General features: G+C 43.3%; 1 protein-coding gene across 1 annotated transcript in view; it reads left to right on the top strand.

The window, feature by feature from the left end:
- The window catches only part of LOC109968221 (voltage-dependent T-type calcium channel subunit alpha-1H-like), a 47,332-nt gene extending 31,316 nt beyond the window's left edge, over positions 1–16,016 (top strand). Inside the window, exons 19-37 of the mRNA XM_020614322.1 lie at positions 278–346; positions 502–686; positions 765–891; positions 2,019–2,144; positions 2,233–2,322; positions 2,659–2,894; positions 3,686–3,767; positions 3,856–3,945; positions 4,282–4,474; positions 6,387–6,538; positions 6,650–6,759; positions 6,839–6,972; positions 7,059–7,129; positions 9,838–9,916; positions 10,225–10,346; positions 10,713–11,009; positions 11,096–11,246; positions 12,559–13,118; positions 14,368–16,016. Of these exons, the coding sequence (XP_020469978.1) occupies positions 278–346; positions 502–686; positions 765–891; positions 2,019–2,144; positions 2,233–2,322; positions 2,659–2,894; positions 3,686–3,767; positions 3,856–3,945; positions 4,282–4,474; positions 6,387–6,538; positions 6,650–6,759; positions 6,839–6,972; positions 7,059–7,129; positions 9,838–9,916; positions 10,225–10,346; positions 10,713–11,009; positions 11,096–11,246; positions 12,559–13,118; positions 14,368–15,051 (3,558 nt within the window). The 3' untranslated portion in view covers positions 15,052–16,016. The remainder of the gene's footprint in view (positions 1–277; positions 347–501; positions 687–764; positions 892–2,018; positions 2,145–2,232; positions 2,323–2,658; positions 2,895–3,685; positions 3,768–3,855; positions 3,946–4,281; positions 4,475–6,386; positions 6,539–6,649; positions 6,760–6,838; positions 6,973–7,058; positions 7,130–9,837; positions 9,917–10,224; positions 10,347–10,712; positions 11,010–11,095; positions 11,247–12,558; positions 13,119–14,367) is intronic.
- Positions 16,017–16,037: the final 21 nt, after the last annotated feature.

The following is a 16,037-nucleotide window of genomic DNA, read 5'->3' as shown; positions in this document are numbered from 1 at the left end:
CGGCGCTCATGTGTTTGCAATTGATGTAAGAGTGGTTTGGGGGTCATTATAGGAACATGTGCTGTTCCCATTATGCTTTTATTATGTTTCTACCACAACAGTAATGGATTTTTTTCACCTCATTATGTAACACATTGCAATTACTGTAGTTTGAGGCCAGAATCAACGCTAAAGCTACTGGGACATGAAAACTGTGACACTGATGAATGTGCTTTTCTGTGTGTGTGTGTGTGTGTGTGTGTGTGTGCGCATTCCCACGTGTATGTGTGTGTGACAGGAGCGGGTTTTCCTCAGTGCATCTAATTACATCTTTACTGTGATCTTCGTGGGTGAAATGATGATCAAGGTAACCAGAACAGCACACGTTCTCAGGGCGAACACTGCAAAGTCATTTTCTCATCTTGCTTATGAAGGCAGTTGTCAGATCAGATTTGCTTATTTTGTACCTCATTTTAGTTTATTATTTTATTAATTGTGTTGGATTTATGTGTGTGTGTTAAGGTGGTAGCTATGGGCCTGTACTTTGGAAAGGGTGTGTACCTGCAGAGCAGCTGGAATATATTAGACGGGCTGCTGGTGTTTGTGTCGCTGGTGGACATCCTGGTCTCCCTCGCATCAGCAGGTGGTAATCGAATCTTAGGCATCCTCCGTGTGCTTCGTCTGCTCCGCACCCTGCGACCTCTCAGGTAGTTACATAAGTGATTGCCACTAATGTTAATCCACTGGTATTATCCAGGGTGTGGCTGTGAGTCTGTGTGTTGCAGGGTGATAAGTCGAGCTCCAGGTCTAAAACTGGTGGTGGAGACTCTGATCACATCTCTCAGACCCATCGGGAATATTGTCCTGATTTGCTGTGCTTTTTTCATCGTCTTTGGAATATTAGGCGTTCAGGTAAAAATTTATATTGTTCATCAGCTGGCTGAAGATAAGGCTTTTAAACAGTTTTGGGTTGTAATGATTTTTACCAGAGAAATGCTCAGTTATAATTTATCTTGACACAGTTTTATGTCCCAGAACATCCAAAGCTTGTTGTGTTTTCTGCTGCAAGAAGACACTGATCACCGTGGTTTAAAATATATGAGGCACAGCTCAGAAAATGCCTCGGGTAATAAAAAGTGAATTGAAAAATTGGGAGAAAATGCTAATGAGCTGCTGATTATGCACCAGAGTCCCTGGAAGTCATTTAAAAAACAATGGTTTGACTAAAGGGGGATGGTGCTGGGAATGTATTTTTTTAATCCGATTTTCACCTGGATTTGTGGATTATTAACTTTATTAATTCATACATTTTATTAGTTATTTATATAGGCAATTTTCATATTTTTTAAATATTCAAAACAGATGCTATTTATATTTAATTCAAGCCCTGTTTGTTAGAAAAGAGACAACCATGCTTTTCCAAATAATTAAAGATACAAGGCTTGTTATTGCATTTTTATTGGCTATTTTAACCTCCTCATGCCTCAGAAATCCTTAAAAAAAGAATCCAGGCACCGAAGTTGAACTGCTCTAATCTTATACCCACACACTGCTTCATGTTTTGGGGTCGCATACCAAAAAAGTTGGGGACCCCTGTGGTTTTTAAAATGTTTTCCAGTGGTACCTTTGTACTAGTGGCCTTTCAGTGTTTTTGTAAGCTCTCCTCATCTTTATGGCACTTCCCTTTTTTGCAAATCTTCATGCTAATATTCAGATTTAATGCTTGCACAGGAAATTATGCTTGATGAATGTTGAGGCTAATGTCAACACACAGCCATATATTTCTCAAAAATACATCACTGTTGGATTATCTTCTAATGAGAACACACCATGCTGTTCCTGCCTGTGAGCCAGACTGGACCACATGGTACTTGGATATGTTAGCTGTGTAGTAATCCTGTAGGCTCTCGCTCAGCAACTTAGTGCACACTCATGCATCAATCTTTTCTCTGCTCTGTTAAGCTTTGTTTACATTCTGCTGAGGTTACATTGTTTTTGTTTGGTTTTATCCGTGCGCACACATCTGGACGTGTGTGCAGCTGTTTAAGGGGAAATTCTTCTACTGTGACGGGCACGATGTGAGTAACATCACCAATAAAACTCAATGCATGGACGCAGGATACCGCTGGGTCCGACGGAAATACAACTTTGACAACCTGGGACAGGTTTGTCACACACACATCCAGGCCCGACACCTCCTACAGGTGGATTGATAGTATGATGCTGATTTATATGCATCTCTCTCTCTTGCAGGCGCTGATGTCGCTGTTTGTGCTGTCCTGTAAGGACGGCTGGGTCAGCATCATGTATGATGGCCTGGATGCTGTCGCAGTGGACCAGCAGGTGAACACACACACACACACGGAGAGAGAAGGTGTGGTTTGTTGTATGTCACTGTTTTGGTTCTGTTTTGTGTCTCGGGTACTGTTTCATCTGGTTTGTTTCAAGCAGAAAGAGGAAATGTTTCAGGACAGAGGGGAGCTGTAAGAAAAGAAAAAACACAGATGGATAAATATATGTGATCTGACAGTGCTGGCAGTTTCACTGCTGATTCAGGACTTACATTGTCTTCTGGTTTACGCTCTCTCCTTGTCTTCTTCTCCACCCCTATTAACTCTGTTTTGTCACTCTTTTTGGTCTCCACACTAACTCCCCTCCTCTCATCTTCTCTTGCTGCAGCCAATAAGAAACAACAACCCGTGGATGCTGCTGTTTTTCATCTCTTTCCTGCTCATCGTCAGCTTTTTTGTGCTCAACATGTTTGTGGGCGTGGTGGTGGAGAACTTTCACAAGTGTCGCCAGCAGCAGGAGGAGGAGGAAGCGCGACTGAGGGAGGAGAAACGGCAGAAACGGTTGGAAAAGAGGAGGAGAAGTGAGAAAGCAACACAGGAATGGGGGGAGCGAATGAGTGCAAGGCATACCATATATTGTCAGAAGTATGCGGATACCTGAGCACTACACCCATATGTAATTGTCAAAACCATCAGCATTAATCTCCTTCTATAACGGGCTCCACACTTATGCGATGACTTTCCACTAGACTTTGGATCCTGGCTGCAGGGATAAGCTGTCACACAAGAGCATTATTCTCCATATCCAATTCGTTCTGGATACATCGCAGCTGCTGGAGGCAATCCGCTGCCATTATAGCTATAGTGTGTCAGTGTCCACGCTACCTGTGACTATAGCATCTTACTCCTGGCTTCCGTGTGGCTCTTCACTCTGCTCTCTTTTCATGTCAGGTCTATGAGTTGTTCACATCAGTTCAGTTTAATTCAATTTTATTTGTATAGCATCAAATCACAAAAATAATCTCAGGGCACTCTACATAGTAAAGTCTAGATATTATTGTTATTATTATTATTGAGCATGTACTTGGCAACACTGGGGAGGAAAAACTCCCTTTAACAGAAGAAACCTCCGACAGTGGGGTGAATAGATAGAGGAGAGAAAGGAAAGGAAAAAAACAACAAGACACAAAAAACACAACAACAAACAATCAAACACTGGGCAGGTTGATGTGGCTGGTGACTGCTCATCAGAAATGCAGAGCTCCAGAGCCAGGGCAACCTGCAGAAAGGTACAGGGAGAGAGAGAGGAGACATATAGATGCATGGAGAATGAAGGGGGGAGAGGAGAGGAGCTCAGGGCATCATGGGGGGACCCCCAGCAGTTTAGACCCATAGCAGCATAACTACGATGTGAGTAACATCACCAATAAAACTCAATGCATGGACGCAGGATACCGCTGGGTCCGACGGAAATACAACTTTGACAACCTGGGACAGGTTTGTCACACACACATCCAGGCCCGACACCTCCTACAGGTGGATTGATAGTATGATGCTGATTTATATGCATCTCTCTCTCTTGCAGGCGCTGATGTCGCTGTTTGTGCTGTCCTGTAAGGACGGCTGGGTCAGCATCATGTATGATGGCCTGGATGCTGTCGCAGTGGACCAGCAGGTGAACACACACACACACACGGAGAGAGAAGGTGTGGTTTGTTGTATGTCACTGTTTTGGTTCTGTTTTGTGTCTCGGGTACTGTTTCATCTGGTTTGTTTCAAGCAGAAAGAGGAAATGTTTCAGGACAGAGGGGAGCTGTAAGAAAAGAAAAAACACAGATGGATAAATATATGTGATCTGACAGTGCTGGCAGTTTCACTGCTGATTCAGGACTTACATTGTCTTCTGGTTTACGCTCTCTCCTTGTCTTCTTCTCCACCCCTATTAACTCTGTTTTGTCACTCTTTTTGGTCTCCACACTAACTCCCCTCCTCTCATCTTCTCTTGCTGCAGCCAATAAGAAACAACAACCCGTGGATGCTGCTGTTTTTCATCTCTTTCCTGCTCATCGTCAGCTTTTTTGTGCTCAACATGTTTGTGGGCGTGGTGGTGGAGAACTTTCACAAGTGTCGCCAGCAGCAGGAGGAGGAGGAAGCGCGACTGAGGGAGGAGAAACGGCAGAAACGGTTGGAGAAGAGGAGGAGAAGTGAGAAAGCAACACAGGAATGGGGGGAGCGAATGAGTGCAAGGCATACCATATATTGTCAGAAGTATGCGGATACCTGAGCACTACACCCATATGTAATTGTCAAAACCATCAGCATTAATCTCCTTCTATAACGGGCTCCACACTTATGCGATGACTTTCCACTAGACTTTGGATCCTGGCTGCAGGGATAAGCTGTCACACAAGAGCATTATTCTCCATATCCAATTCGTTCTGGATACATCGCAGCTGCTGGAGGCAATCCGCTGCCATTATAGCTATAGTGTGTCAGTGTCCACGCTACCTGTGACTATAGCATCTTACTCCTGGCTTCCGTGTGGCTCTTCACTCTGCTCTCTTTTCATGTCAGGTCTATGAGTTGTTCACATCAGTTCAGTTTAATTCAATTTTATTTGTATAGCATCAAATCACAAAAATAATCTCAGGGCACTCTACATAGTAAAGTCTAGATATTATTGTTGTTATTATTATTGAGCATGTACTTGGCAACACTGGGGAGGAAAAACTCCCTTTAACAGAAGAAACCTCCGACAGTGGGGTGAATAGATAGAGGAGAGAAAGGAAAGGAAAAAAACAACAAGACACAAAAAACACAACAACAAACAATCAAACACTGGGCAGGTTGATGTGGCTGGTGACTGCTCATCAGAAATGCAGAGCTCCAGAGCCAGGGCAACCTGCAGAAAGGTACAGGGAGAGAGAGAGGAGACATATAGATGCATGGAGAATGAAGGGGGGAGAGGAGAGGAGCTCAGGGCATCATGGGGGGACCCCCAGCAGTTTAGACCCATAGCAGCATAACTAAGGGAGCTTGATAGCTAAAGGCTCTGCCTCCCATCCTACGTCTGTGGACACTAGGAGCCACAAACAGGCCTGCACTCTGAGAGTGAAGTATGAGATTCACTTTTAAATGTACATAAGTTGTTTTTACAGACAGCAAAACTTGTTTTTTCCTGTTTATGTCACTTCTTTTTCAGAAGTGACACAGCAGAAGAAGAAATGCTATAGGTTTCCTTCTGCTAATATACACCTTTTAAGGAAATTAATGTTACATGCTTCCAGTGGATACTAGAAACATGATGGAGATGTTACAGATTCGTGATATAACTGGACCGCAGTGTACCTGCATCTGGTGAATATTGGTGAGCTTAGGCACTGATGCTGAACGAATCAACCTGGCTTGCAGTTTAACCCAAAGGTGCTGGATGAGGTTGAGGTCAGAGTTCCTTGCAGTCCAGTTCAATTATTCCACATCGTACTGGGAAAACCATGTCTTTATGGACTTGACTTTGTGTACACGGCATTGTTATGTTAAAACTAGTGCTGCAAAGTTGGAAGCACATTATTGTCTATAATATTTGAGCAAATCCTAAAACTTCCCCAAGTCAAGTATACACAAGACAAGGACTCTACAGACCTTTGGCTATATATTGCCTTCACATACTGAACCTCTCTTTTAAAAGAGGATACTGCATACTGTATTAGTACAGTTCATCCATATTTTCTGGCCATATTGGCCACTACTAAGCACTGCTCAACTTTATTTCTGTCTCACTCTGTCCTCTCTCTCTCTGCAATGTAATCTCTAGTAGTGCTTTCCTCTTAGTCAGTTAGCTGTCTGGCAGCAGACAGTGAGGGTTTCTGCCCAAAGACACCTTGAGGTGCCACCGAGTGTGTGTGTGTGTGTGATGGATAGGATTTAATTCCTGAGGTGGCACTTTTAGTCTGTACACACACATATGCACACTCAAACACACAGCAGTGCGCCACTTGGCACTCACTTCATCAGTGACTTCATAGCGCGTGCATATTTTTCTTTCAGAAGCATTTTAATGACTGTGTATGTGTGTGCGTGTGCGTGCGTGTTTATGTATGTGTGCACGCAACTCAGGGGCCCAGGAGAAGCCATATTACGCTGACTACTCCCCACTGCGTCGATCCATCCACACAGTGTGCACCAGCCAATACCTGGATCTCTTCATCACTATTATCATCTTCACAAACCTCCTCACCATGAGCATGGAGCACTACAACCAGCCTAAGGTAACCATGGCAACACCTGTCCTAGAACCATAGTAATGAAGCGGCATGCGGTGGTACAGTACAGCCACGGTGGGGTTTTGAGGTGTGTGTCTCTGCATGTGTGTCCTGCAGTACCTCGAGGAGATACTGAAGTACTGCAATTACGTCTTCACAGTGGTATTTGTCATCGAGGCCATTCTCAAACTCATCGCTTTTGGCCTGCGGCGCTTTTTCAAAGAGAGGTATTTTGACCCTCACAAAAATACAATTTCATCATTAGAGAACCCAAAATCATGGGTGTGTGTGTGTGTGTGTGTTAAGATGGAACCAGCTGGACCTCGCCATTGTGTTGTTGTCCATCATGGGTATCACACTGGAGGAAATAGACCTGAACGCTTCCCTGCCCATCAACCCCACCATCATACGCATCATGAGAGTCCTGAGGATAACACGAGGTACATGCACAGTGACACAAACACCAAAACAAACAAACAGGATGAAACATGGCTGGTAAGAGCTGACACGTTGCACGTTGTTTCAGTGCTGAAGCTGTTGAAGATGGCTACAGGAATGAGAGCCCTTCTGGACACCGTGATGCAAGCTCTGCCTCAGGTAAGAGGCAGCACTGATTCTGTAGAGGATGTCTGCTTAACTGTTAGCCTGATAAGCTGCAGACAGCTTGTTTTGTTTAGCGATTTATGAGGCCTTGCATTTATTGCTTCACAGATCATTTACTGTAATACCATCACCGATTCCTGGAACTGGCTGCTGTTAACCCAGTGACCCCCATATAACCCTTAAACACAGCCTCCTGTTTAACTAAAGGCTGATAAATCACCAGTTAAATAACAAAACTTTATGACATTGCTTCTTTGGTCCAGTTGTTTTGCAACATGATGTCTGTGAGAAGATAAAGTATGAAAGCTTATCATACACAACGGCACCACACAGCAGTGAAAAACACTGCCGTTTTCTTCTCTACTTTGATGTGTCTGAGCTGATAAATAAAATTATTCCAATTCTACAAGCCTCACACAATCAAACATTCTTTCAGGTGTAGACAATTGCTCATACCTGACCAAAGCAGAAGATTTCCAGATGACATAGCTCTGTGATATGGCAATATGGTTTATGAGGCCTGGTTCCTGGCTTCCTTTTATTGTTTCATAATGTGCTTCCATATCCTCCTTCTGTCTTCCTTTTTTTTTTTAAAGAGGGTGGGTCTCTTTCGTTGGCTGAGACACTTCCTGTTGCTCACGTTTTCTCTCTGCCAATCATAATGTAGTGATGTAATTGGGCAGGTAGGGGTATGGTGCTCTGGGACCTTCTTCTGAGCAGGGCATCACACTTTTCAGCCCAATCTCAGCCTAGGCACAGTCCGTTTCTGAGGCCCTGGAAATGTGCAAACCACAGTACGGTTTGGGAATGGATTGGTTCCTGGTGGCAGGGGAATGACCTGTCTTGTTGGTCTGAACATAAAATTTATGAGCAAGGGCTAAACCATCAATGTGTATTTAGAAACATTAGTGACTTGGCTTCAATGTTAGAAATGTCAAGTGGGTGGTTGACCGCTGTGTTCCAGACTACAATATATCAACCACTGGATGGATTGTCATGAAAGTCTGTACAGACATTCATGACATCTGCACATTGCAAGATGCTCCTGGCATTAGCTGAAACTATGAGGTTTGATATTTGTGATTTTGAGTGAAATGTCTCTACAACTATCGGATAGATTGCCATGAAAATCGAGTGCAAACCACTGATTATATACTGGTTAATGTGACAGCTCCCAGAAGTGAAGCCGCTGCCAGTCGATCGCTCCCTGGTGGCTGATTGCAGTATAGGTCATAAATCCGTCCTCCACTAACATGGAAGAGGGCGGATATTATCTGTTTTGTAGATAATATCACACTGATGTGTGTACAAGTGGTCATTTCTGGTAGGTTTGTTTTTAATAAGTTGTTTTATGATATAAAAAGCGGTGTATTTAGGATGATTTGACAGCTTTGATTGGTGGTCTGATACGTCACTCAACTACTTGGTTGCTACTGCTCAGAATCTGGTTGCAAAATGCCAAGATGGCAGCTGCCAGATTCATGATATTTTGGCTTCGCTTTTGCATAGTGAATGGAAGAGGTGACGCGTTGTTAATATTTATATTAACTTCATTCATGTCCCCCTTAGGATCAGTTGTAGTAATTTCTGTGACACTAACATTACTGTGTCTGTCTTCAGGTCAATAATTTAACTTGTTTTAATTTATGACCAAAACTAGTGGGATTCCAGTGAACCTCAGCTGAACTTCTGCTTGAGTTCATTAGCAACCGTTAGCAAGCTAACGTAAGATGGTGACATGGCAAACACCGCTGCTAAATATCATCACACTAACATTGTTATTCTGAGCATGTTAGTGTCATAGCTCAAAGCAGTGCTCTGCCTTCATCTGTTAGTGTGGCTGTATACTCTTATGTGTTAGTATATTTGAGTATGATGGCTCAGGTGCAGGGAAGGCTTCAGGAAGGCTCTACCACAGCTCTGGCGGACCCTCAGGGGATGGGGGAGAAAAAAGGCGGAGGGAGGGTGGTGCACGGTAAATGAGAACAAAAGGTATACAGGGCAAGAAAGTGTTTAGAAACTATTTAAGGTGTGGTCCTGTGTTTGAGCTCCAGCCACTGACTGTATAAAAGATCTTTTATATACAGGCTATGACTTCAGCTAAATTAAATCTGTCTTCGTTTTACATCACCAAATTTGAATTGGTAATTCGAAAATCATAGTAGCTTCACACTGTCTCTCACAGAGCCCATGTTCATCTATGCCAACAAACCAGTGGGAATCTCTCTGCACAAAAATACTCTGCATTTCCCACCCACAAAGTTGTCTTTGAAGTGACACATCACTGCCAGGGACTGAACTCTGGTCTCTGCAGTGGTGTTCAAGTGCGTTTTCCTCTGTGCATCATCAATAGATTTATCTGTCATTTAATTAGACAGCTCCTGCCATGAGGGGAGGTGAACCAAGTCCCTGTGAATTGTTTGCTAATCCAAATAAACAGGCATGTTTGTCATTCATGAGGACTGGATCCTGGCTGCACAAATGCACCTACAGTATGTTTCTCAAACTGGAATCTGAGGCGATGGCTCCTGATAGTTTATAGGAATCAGTACACATCAATGCAGTAAGGCTTAGAAATCTCTGTCTATGGCCTCTTTCTATCTGTTTGCATGCTTGCGTCTTTCTCGATGTATACTGTACCTGTTGTCTTTTTTTCTGTGTATCATACACTGTATATATCTGTGTTGCGTGCGTCTGTCTAGGTGGGGAATCTGGGTCTGCTCTTCATGTTGCTGTTCTTCATCTATGCAGCTCTGGGAGTTGAGCTCTTTGGAAAACTGGGTTAGTGTGTGTGTGTGTGCGTGTATGCATGCGCGCGTGTGTGTGTGAGCATGGGTGTGCATGCATATAAATCAGTTCTGATGCGCAGATGTGTGCGTGCGCCTCAGCTGACACTGGTGAGATATCCGTGGATTATGTAACCTGAATAAATTTTGTTGTGTTACATACATTAATTATGTCAATTTAGAATCAGTGTTCTAATCAGTGCTCTGATCTACACACAATTCTCTTTCTTCTCCCCCTTTGCCTTCCTCTTCCACGCTTACTGCTTCTAATACTCGTTTCCCTTTTTTTTTATCCTCTTTCAGAGTGCTCAGAGGAAAACCCATGTGAGGGTCTTAGTCGCCACGCTACCTTTGACAACTTTGGCATGGCTTTCCTCACACTCTTCAGGGTGTCCACCGGAGACAACTGGAATGGGATTATGAAGGTTATTTCTCTTTCTTTCCTCTCCCCTGTGGGAGTGTTTAAGAAGATAGAGGGATCACAAAATCCGTGTTTGTGTCTGTACATATGTGTGAGTCTCAGAACATTGGTTATGAGACAGGCGTTGCATTAAGCAGAGAGCAGATCACTGTTTTTATGACAGACTAAAAGCTGCTGACATTAGAGGGATGGGAGAGTGTATTATTCTTCTGTGACAGGATTAAGGTCCTTTTACACTCAGATCAACACCTCCCCCTGTTGGAGAGGAGAGGAAATCCAACATACTAAACCTGATAGTTCCCTTTATCTGCCATCAGTTTTCTTCATTACTTAATAATCTTTATCCCCTCCTCATACTCTCGTCATCCAGGACACGCTGCGAGAGTGTCGCCCACAGGATCGCCACTGCCTCACCTACCTGCCCTTGATTTCTCCGGTTTACTTCGTCACCTTTGTCCTAACAGCTCAGTTCGTTCTGGTCAATGTGGTTGTAGCTGTTCTCATGAAGCATCTGGAGGAGAGCAACAAGGAAGCTCAGCTGGAGGAGTTGGAGGAGAAGAAGGAGCAGAAGGAGAGGGAGGACAGGGAGAGGGAGGAGGCCAGCCGACGCCTCAGTACTGCATCTGTGGGTGGAGACTTGAGACCAAATGTGGACACACCTGCCCAGGTAATGCACAGTGTGTGCTCATATTCTCACATGTGTGAAGTGGAAGTGACAGTAACAGTGACAGCACTGATGATGCTATGTGGCAGGTGCAGGTTGAGGATGAGGAGTGTTGCCATGGCAACCTGCTGAGCATGGGATGCATGCTGTCTCTCCCCAGCGACAGCTACGTCCAGCCACTCAGATTCTCCCCTTACCCTCCCATTGGCCACGAGGCCTGCTCCAGCTACAGCTACTCAGGTACTTTGATTGTTTCTAGCCAATTAAATTCTGGAACCCTTTCTGCTGTGCTATAACCACTAACCGGTGCAACCATGTTGTACAATGAGGTGTACTGTTATTATAAACCTGAAAATAATAATGTTTAGTAATAATGATGGGACTAGATGTGAAGAGCATTAGTGACATTTTTTTCACAGGTGGTGGCTCCATCGTACCCTGATATTTTCAGGTTGGTACATTTCCCTCTGGGCATTTTAGAGCAGCTTAGCTAATGTTGCAAATTCCTTACATCAAAGCAGAATAACAGTGAGTTTTCAGGTAGAACTTTATTTATGTGCACAAGTAAATATCTGATACTAATAAAAGTAATATACAATGACAGGGGGAAAACCCAAAAGATTTAAAAATAACAAATATATAGCACTCAAATAGGAGTATATTTGTTGGGGCCTATTTTCACCTGCACATTATTAGACACTACTGTAGGTGCTTCAGTGAGTATTCAGTACAGCAGGATTGTGCACTGTGTGTGACACTGGCTCAAAATAAACCGATTTTCATTAGAATGTAGGAACAGGTCACTCAGTACAACACTGTAGCTTATTTATGTGTTAACATACTGTAAATGGAGCTCCATCAGGCTTTGGGCACACAGACAACGCTTGTTAATTGTTAATTTTGGTCTTTTGATGGGATGTGTTTGGAAAAATATACAATATCACCATCCTCACCCTGTTAGGAGGATGTGATTTTAATCAAAAATATCCTACAGAACACTCGCCTCTGGTGGAGTGAGTGTGAATGTTTGGATTAGTTTGAAAATAAGACATGGAAATTATATGGTGGGTTTCCTTGTAGGTTAAATATAAAACTTAACATTGGACATTTTTAATATGTGCATGTCTGTGAAGAGTATCATTTTCCTGTTTTATTGGAGTTTAAATATTATCTCTTACAGCTAAAATCATCCGAGGTTCAGACAAATTTTTATTACAGTGCCTGTATTCTTGTTTACAGTGTGACTTTATGTAGAAACTGTATGTTGTTCATTGTTGATTTTTACAGTATATGTACATTTCTATATCCATTGAGTTTTCACTTGCATGTATTTACATAATAATTAAAGGTTTACTTGCAGTATTTTCATTCAGCTCTGTTGTCTTTGTCTTTCTATGTATCTTGAAACTAGTCAGCTCGTGTGTGCATGTGCGTACATACTTGGCCAGTAAAGCTGGTACTGATCTGGAAACACTGTACAGTATATACCTTATTCTGTTGTTTTCTTTTCATCGATACACCCATGTGATTTTTACCACTCTGTTCTCTGCAGACTCTATGTCATCTCTGGGCTCCAGCGGAGGTGGTTCACTGCTGCAGGTCCCAGGCGCTCTGCCTGCCATCAGCCACGCTTCCCTGGGGTCTGGACGCAGCTCAAGGCCGATGATCTTCCTTGGCACCTCTCAGACCAGCGACAGACACTCCCCGCACAGACTCAATCCAGCAGACAGTGTAGACAGACACAGGTTCAGTCCGACTCACAGGATAAACAGACACAGACTTAACTCAGCTCATAGTATAGATGGATACAAGTTCAGCCCGACTCATCGACTACAGAGACACAGACTCAGCTCTGCTCACAGTATGGATGGATACAGGCTGAATCAAGATCATAACACAGACAGACCAAAGCTCATGTCCAGCCACAGTATCGACAGAAACCCGTCACTCCGACTGAGCCCCACACATAGTGCCAGCAGACGCCCCTCTCACTGGCTCAGTCCTGAAGATAGTTTAGACAGAAACAAGCTGAGTCCCTCCTACGTTCCAGATACTTCAGTCCTCAAGAGACCGGCATCTTTGCGCACTGCGAGCAGACAGTTACGGAGGCAGGTGTGTTATTATCACCTCTTCTCTTTGCTTCTGTTCTCTTCTCATCTTTTTTCTTCTTTTTTTTGCTCTTTCCTATTGTGTCTTTTGTTCCTTTTTCTATCTCTTCACCTCTCTTCACTTTACTCTTTTCATGTCTCATCCCCTCTCTTCTTTTGTTTTTCTTTCCTTTCTCTTCAAATGTCTTCCTCTCTCTGCTCCTCTTGCTGAGTGATCACCAATCCTGTATTCATTCTTCTCAAGGTTACAGCTCATGTTGTCTGCAGTTAAACAGCATTAATGTTATGATAATCAAATTTAACTTGATCCAACTTTTTACTAAGGTGAATCAAGACTATACTATATGTTCACTGTGATGGATGGTTGTTGGTTTTCTTAGTGATGCCTGGGATGGATGGAAAAGGGACCAAACACTGCAGAATCTTTAGCTCTGCTGGAAAGAATGTGTGGTTTTTAGTCAGTTGTAGTAATTTGGCTCAAATAGAAAAAGCTACTCATACATTTTTTGCAGCTCTGTGTCATGACTTTTGAGTTGTAAACCATTCAACCTATTTAGTGTGCATGTGCACTGACAGAGTAATTTGTTTCTGTACTTGTTTGTCCTTTTCATAATGAGGAGATCCGTCTCTAAACTGAAAATACTGTAAAACATGAGGGAAAAATCTAAACCTCAGTTCAGACAAAGTTAATACTCTTTTATACTCGTTTTATAATGAAATTCCCTTTTTTGTATTTCCCTGGACATCTGAGCTGTGGTTGACAAATATTTCCTGGTAGTTACACATTAGTAGATTTAAGAAAATACCCACTTTATTTGGTGCTGCAACTCAGATTGCTGAAGCCAAATGTTACCTTTGAGAATGAATTTTCATACATAGCAGAGACTGTGGATATTGTCGCCCATATACAGAGTATTTTCTCTAGGAAGGGATCGCTTCAGGTCCAGTGTAGACAGGAGAAGTGCTCACAACAACCAAAAACTTTGGACAGGATAATAAACTTATTCAGAATTGTACTTCTGCACATAATCTGATGGTTTTTGTGTTTATAATTAACAGGAATTATTGTGAAATGTTGTTATAATTATACATTATAATTATAATTCTGTGGTGATCTGCTGGCTCATCACTACATTGCACATATACATTATGATTATCTGTTTCCAAATTGCCACATAGAATGTTTACCTGCACACTCTAACACGTTATGAAGATTGTCATCTTTGTGCATTGTGCATGTGTTGTGACTACAGGAGGCAGTGTGCTGTGACTCTCTGGATCAGAGCGGCTCAGCTGACGAGCTGGCAGAGCCTCACCTCGCTGTACCCGCTGTCTCTTCCACACCACCATGTCAGCAATCATCCAGTGTTCACACACTGAAATATACACATCCCCAGAGGATCATCTCATGCAGGAGCCACAGTGAAACCACTGGACAAGAATGTGTACCTGAGCAGGCCGTCTGTGGCTCGCAGCTAGAAACACCTGTCGAGAAGAGGCCTCTCAGCTCACAGAGCCTGTCCAGTCTGAAGGTCGCTAGCGGTGAAATCACCCTGTCGGCTCCGCTCTGTAGCTCCAGAGCAGCTAACCCAGGCCTCGGCTCTGACCCTGGCATGCAGTCGGACGATGCTGACGAGGAGGTCAGTCGTATTAACAGTACTGTTCACACACAGACACAACTTACTCCCAGCTCCTCACACACAAGCAGACATCTTGCCCCAAGCCACGGGGAGCTCAGGAGCCGCCTCAGCCAATCAGTGTCCCCGGTGTCTGGCAGGAACAAGAAACACAGGATGAGCCCGCCACCGGGAGTGGAGCCGGTCACTATGGCAACCCAACTGATGGACAGCAGTGTTGAGCTGAGAAGGCGAACTCTGTCATTTGATGCCACAACCCTCTCTCCTAATCAAACGGAGAGGAGCTCTGTGGACGACTAAACAAACCCAGTGATGGGATTGCTTATTCTCTAAAAGGGAGGAGCATAATGTGCAGCTGAAGCACACGAGAGGGGCGGGAGCTGCAATCTAAAACAGGAAGGATACCTGTCGCCTGTTTCAGGCCACGCCCCTCGCCTCATCCCTTCCAATCAAGATTTTCACAGGGTGTTTGGGACTCTTTCAGACTGTGTGTATGAGTGTGTATGTGTTCAAAGACTTTAACCCCTTTGTGATATTTGCACACCAGATGCACACAAGAAGTTTCCTTTTCTTCTACCATAGGCCTAGCTTTAGTTCAGACATAGTAACCACTCCCCAGCTGTATTTACTCAAACACTGACCTTCCCCTTGCTTGCTGTCCTCCTTTGGCACCTCACTCTCATCCTTAACCTTGCACCTCAAGCCTAGGTCAGAGTACAAGGCAAAACTGAATGAAAGGTACAGTACAGGTTACTGCCTGATCCCATCATGTACACGCAGACCGATAGAGAAAGCAATAACACAGCTGGCACTGCAACTAACAGTTATTTTTACTAGCTATTAATCTAGCAGTTATTTTCTCTATATACCGATTAATCGTTTGGGGTCAAAAAACATTGTTTGATTTCTTCAAGCCCAAAGTCCCAGACCCAGAGATATTCACTATCACTATGATGTAAGACAAGGGTATTCACAAATCATCACAGAAGCTTTAACCATCACATATTTGGAAATTTTGCTTGAATTTGTCTCAAAGTGTGTTAATTATCACAACAGTTGCTACTCTGAATAAACACATAATGCTGCAGCTCCACACAGCTTGTCATCCTCTCTAATAATAATTTTCTTATTTGCCAGAAACTTTAAGTGAAATTCCCTTATCTCTTGTTTTGTGTTGCAGAAATGACCAGTCTATATCATTTAAGTGGTAAACTTACAAATGTTAAAGCTGAGAAAGAATTTTATTTGAAAATGCTTAAGTTGTTATTGCACACTCACAGTATATA

Source organism: Monopterus albus, unplaced genomic scaffold (assembly GCF_001952655.1).
Source record: "Monopterus albus unplaced genomic scaffold, M_albus_1.0 scaffold144.1, whole genome shotgun sequence".
Taxonomy (NCBI): Eukaryota; Metazoa; Chordata; class Actinopteri; order Synbranchiformes; family Synbranchidae; genus Monopterus; species Monopterus albus.
The sequence above is the reverse complement of the archived record's forward strand: the minus strand, read 5'-3'. Positions and strand labels throughout refer to the sequence as shown.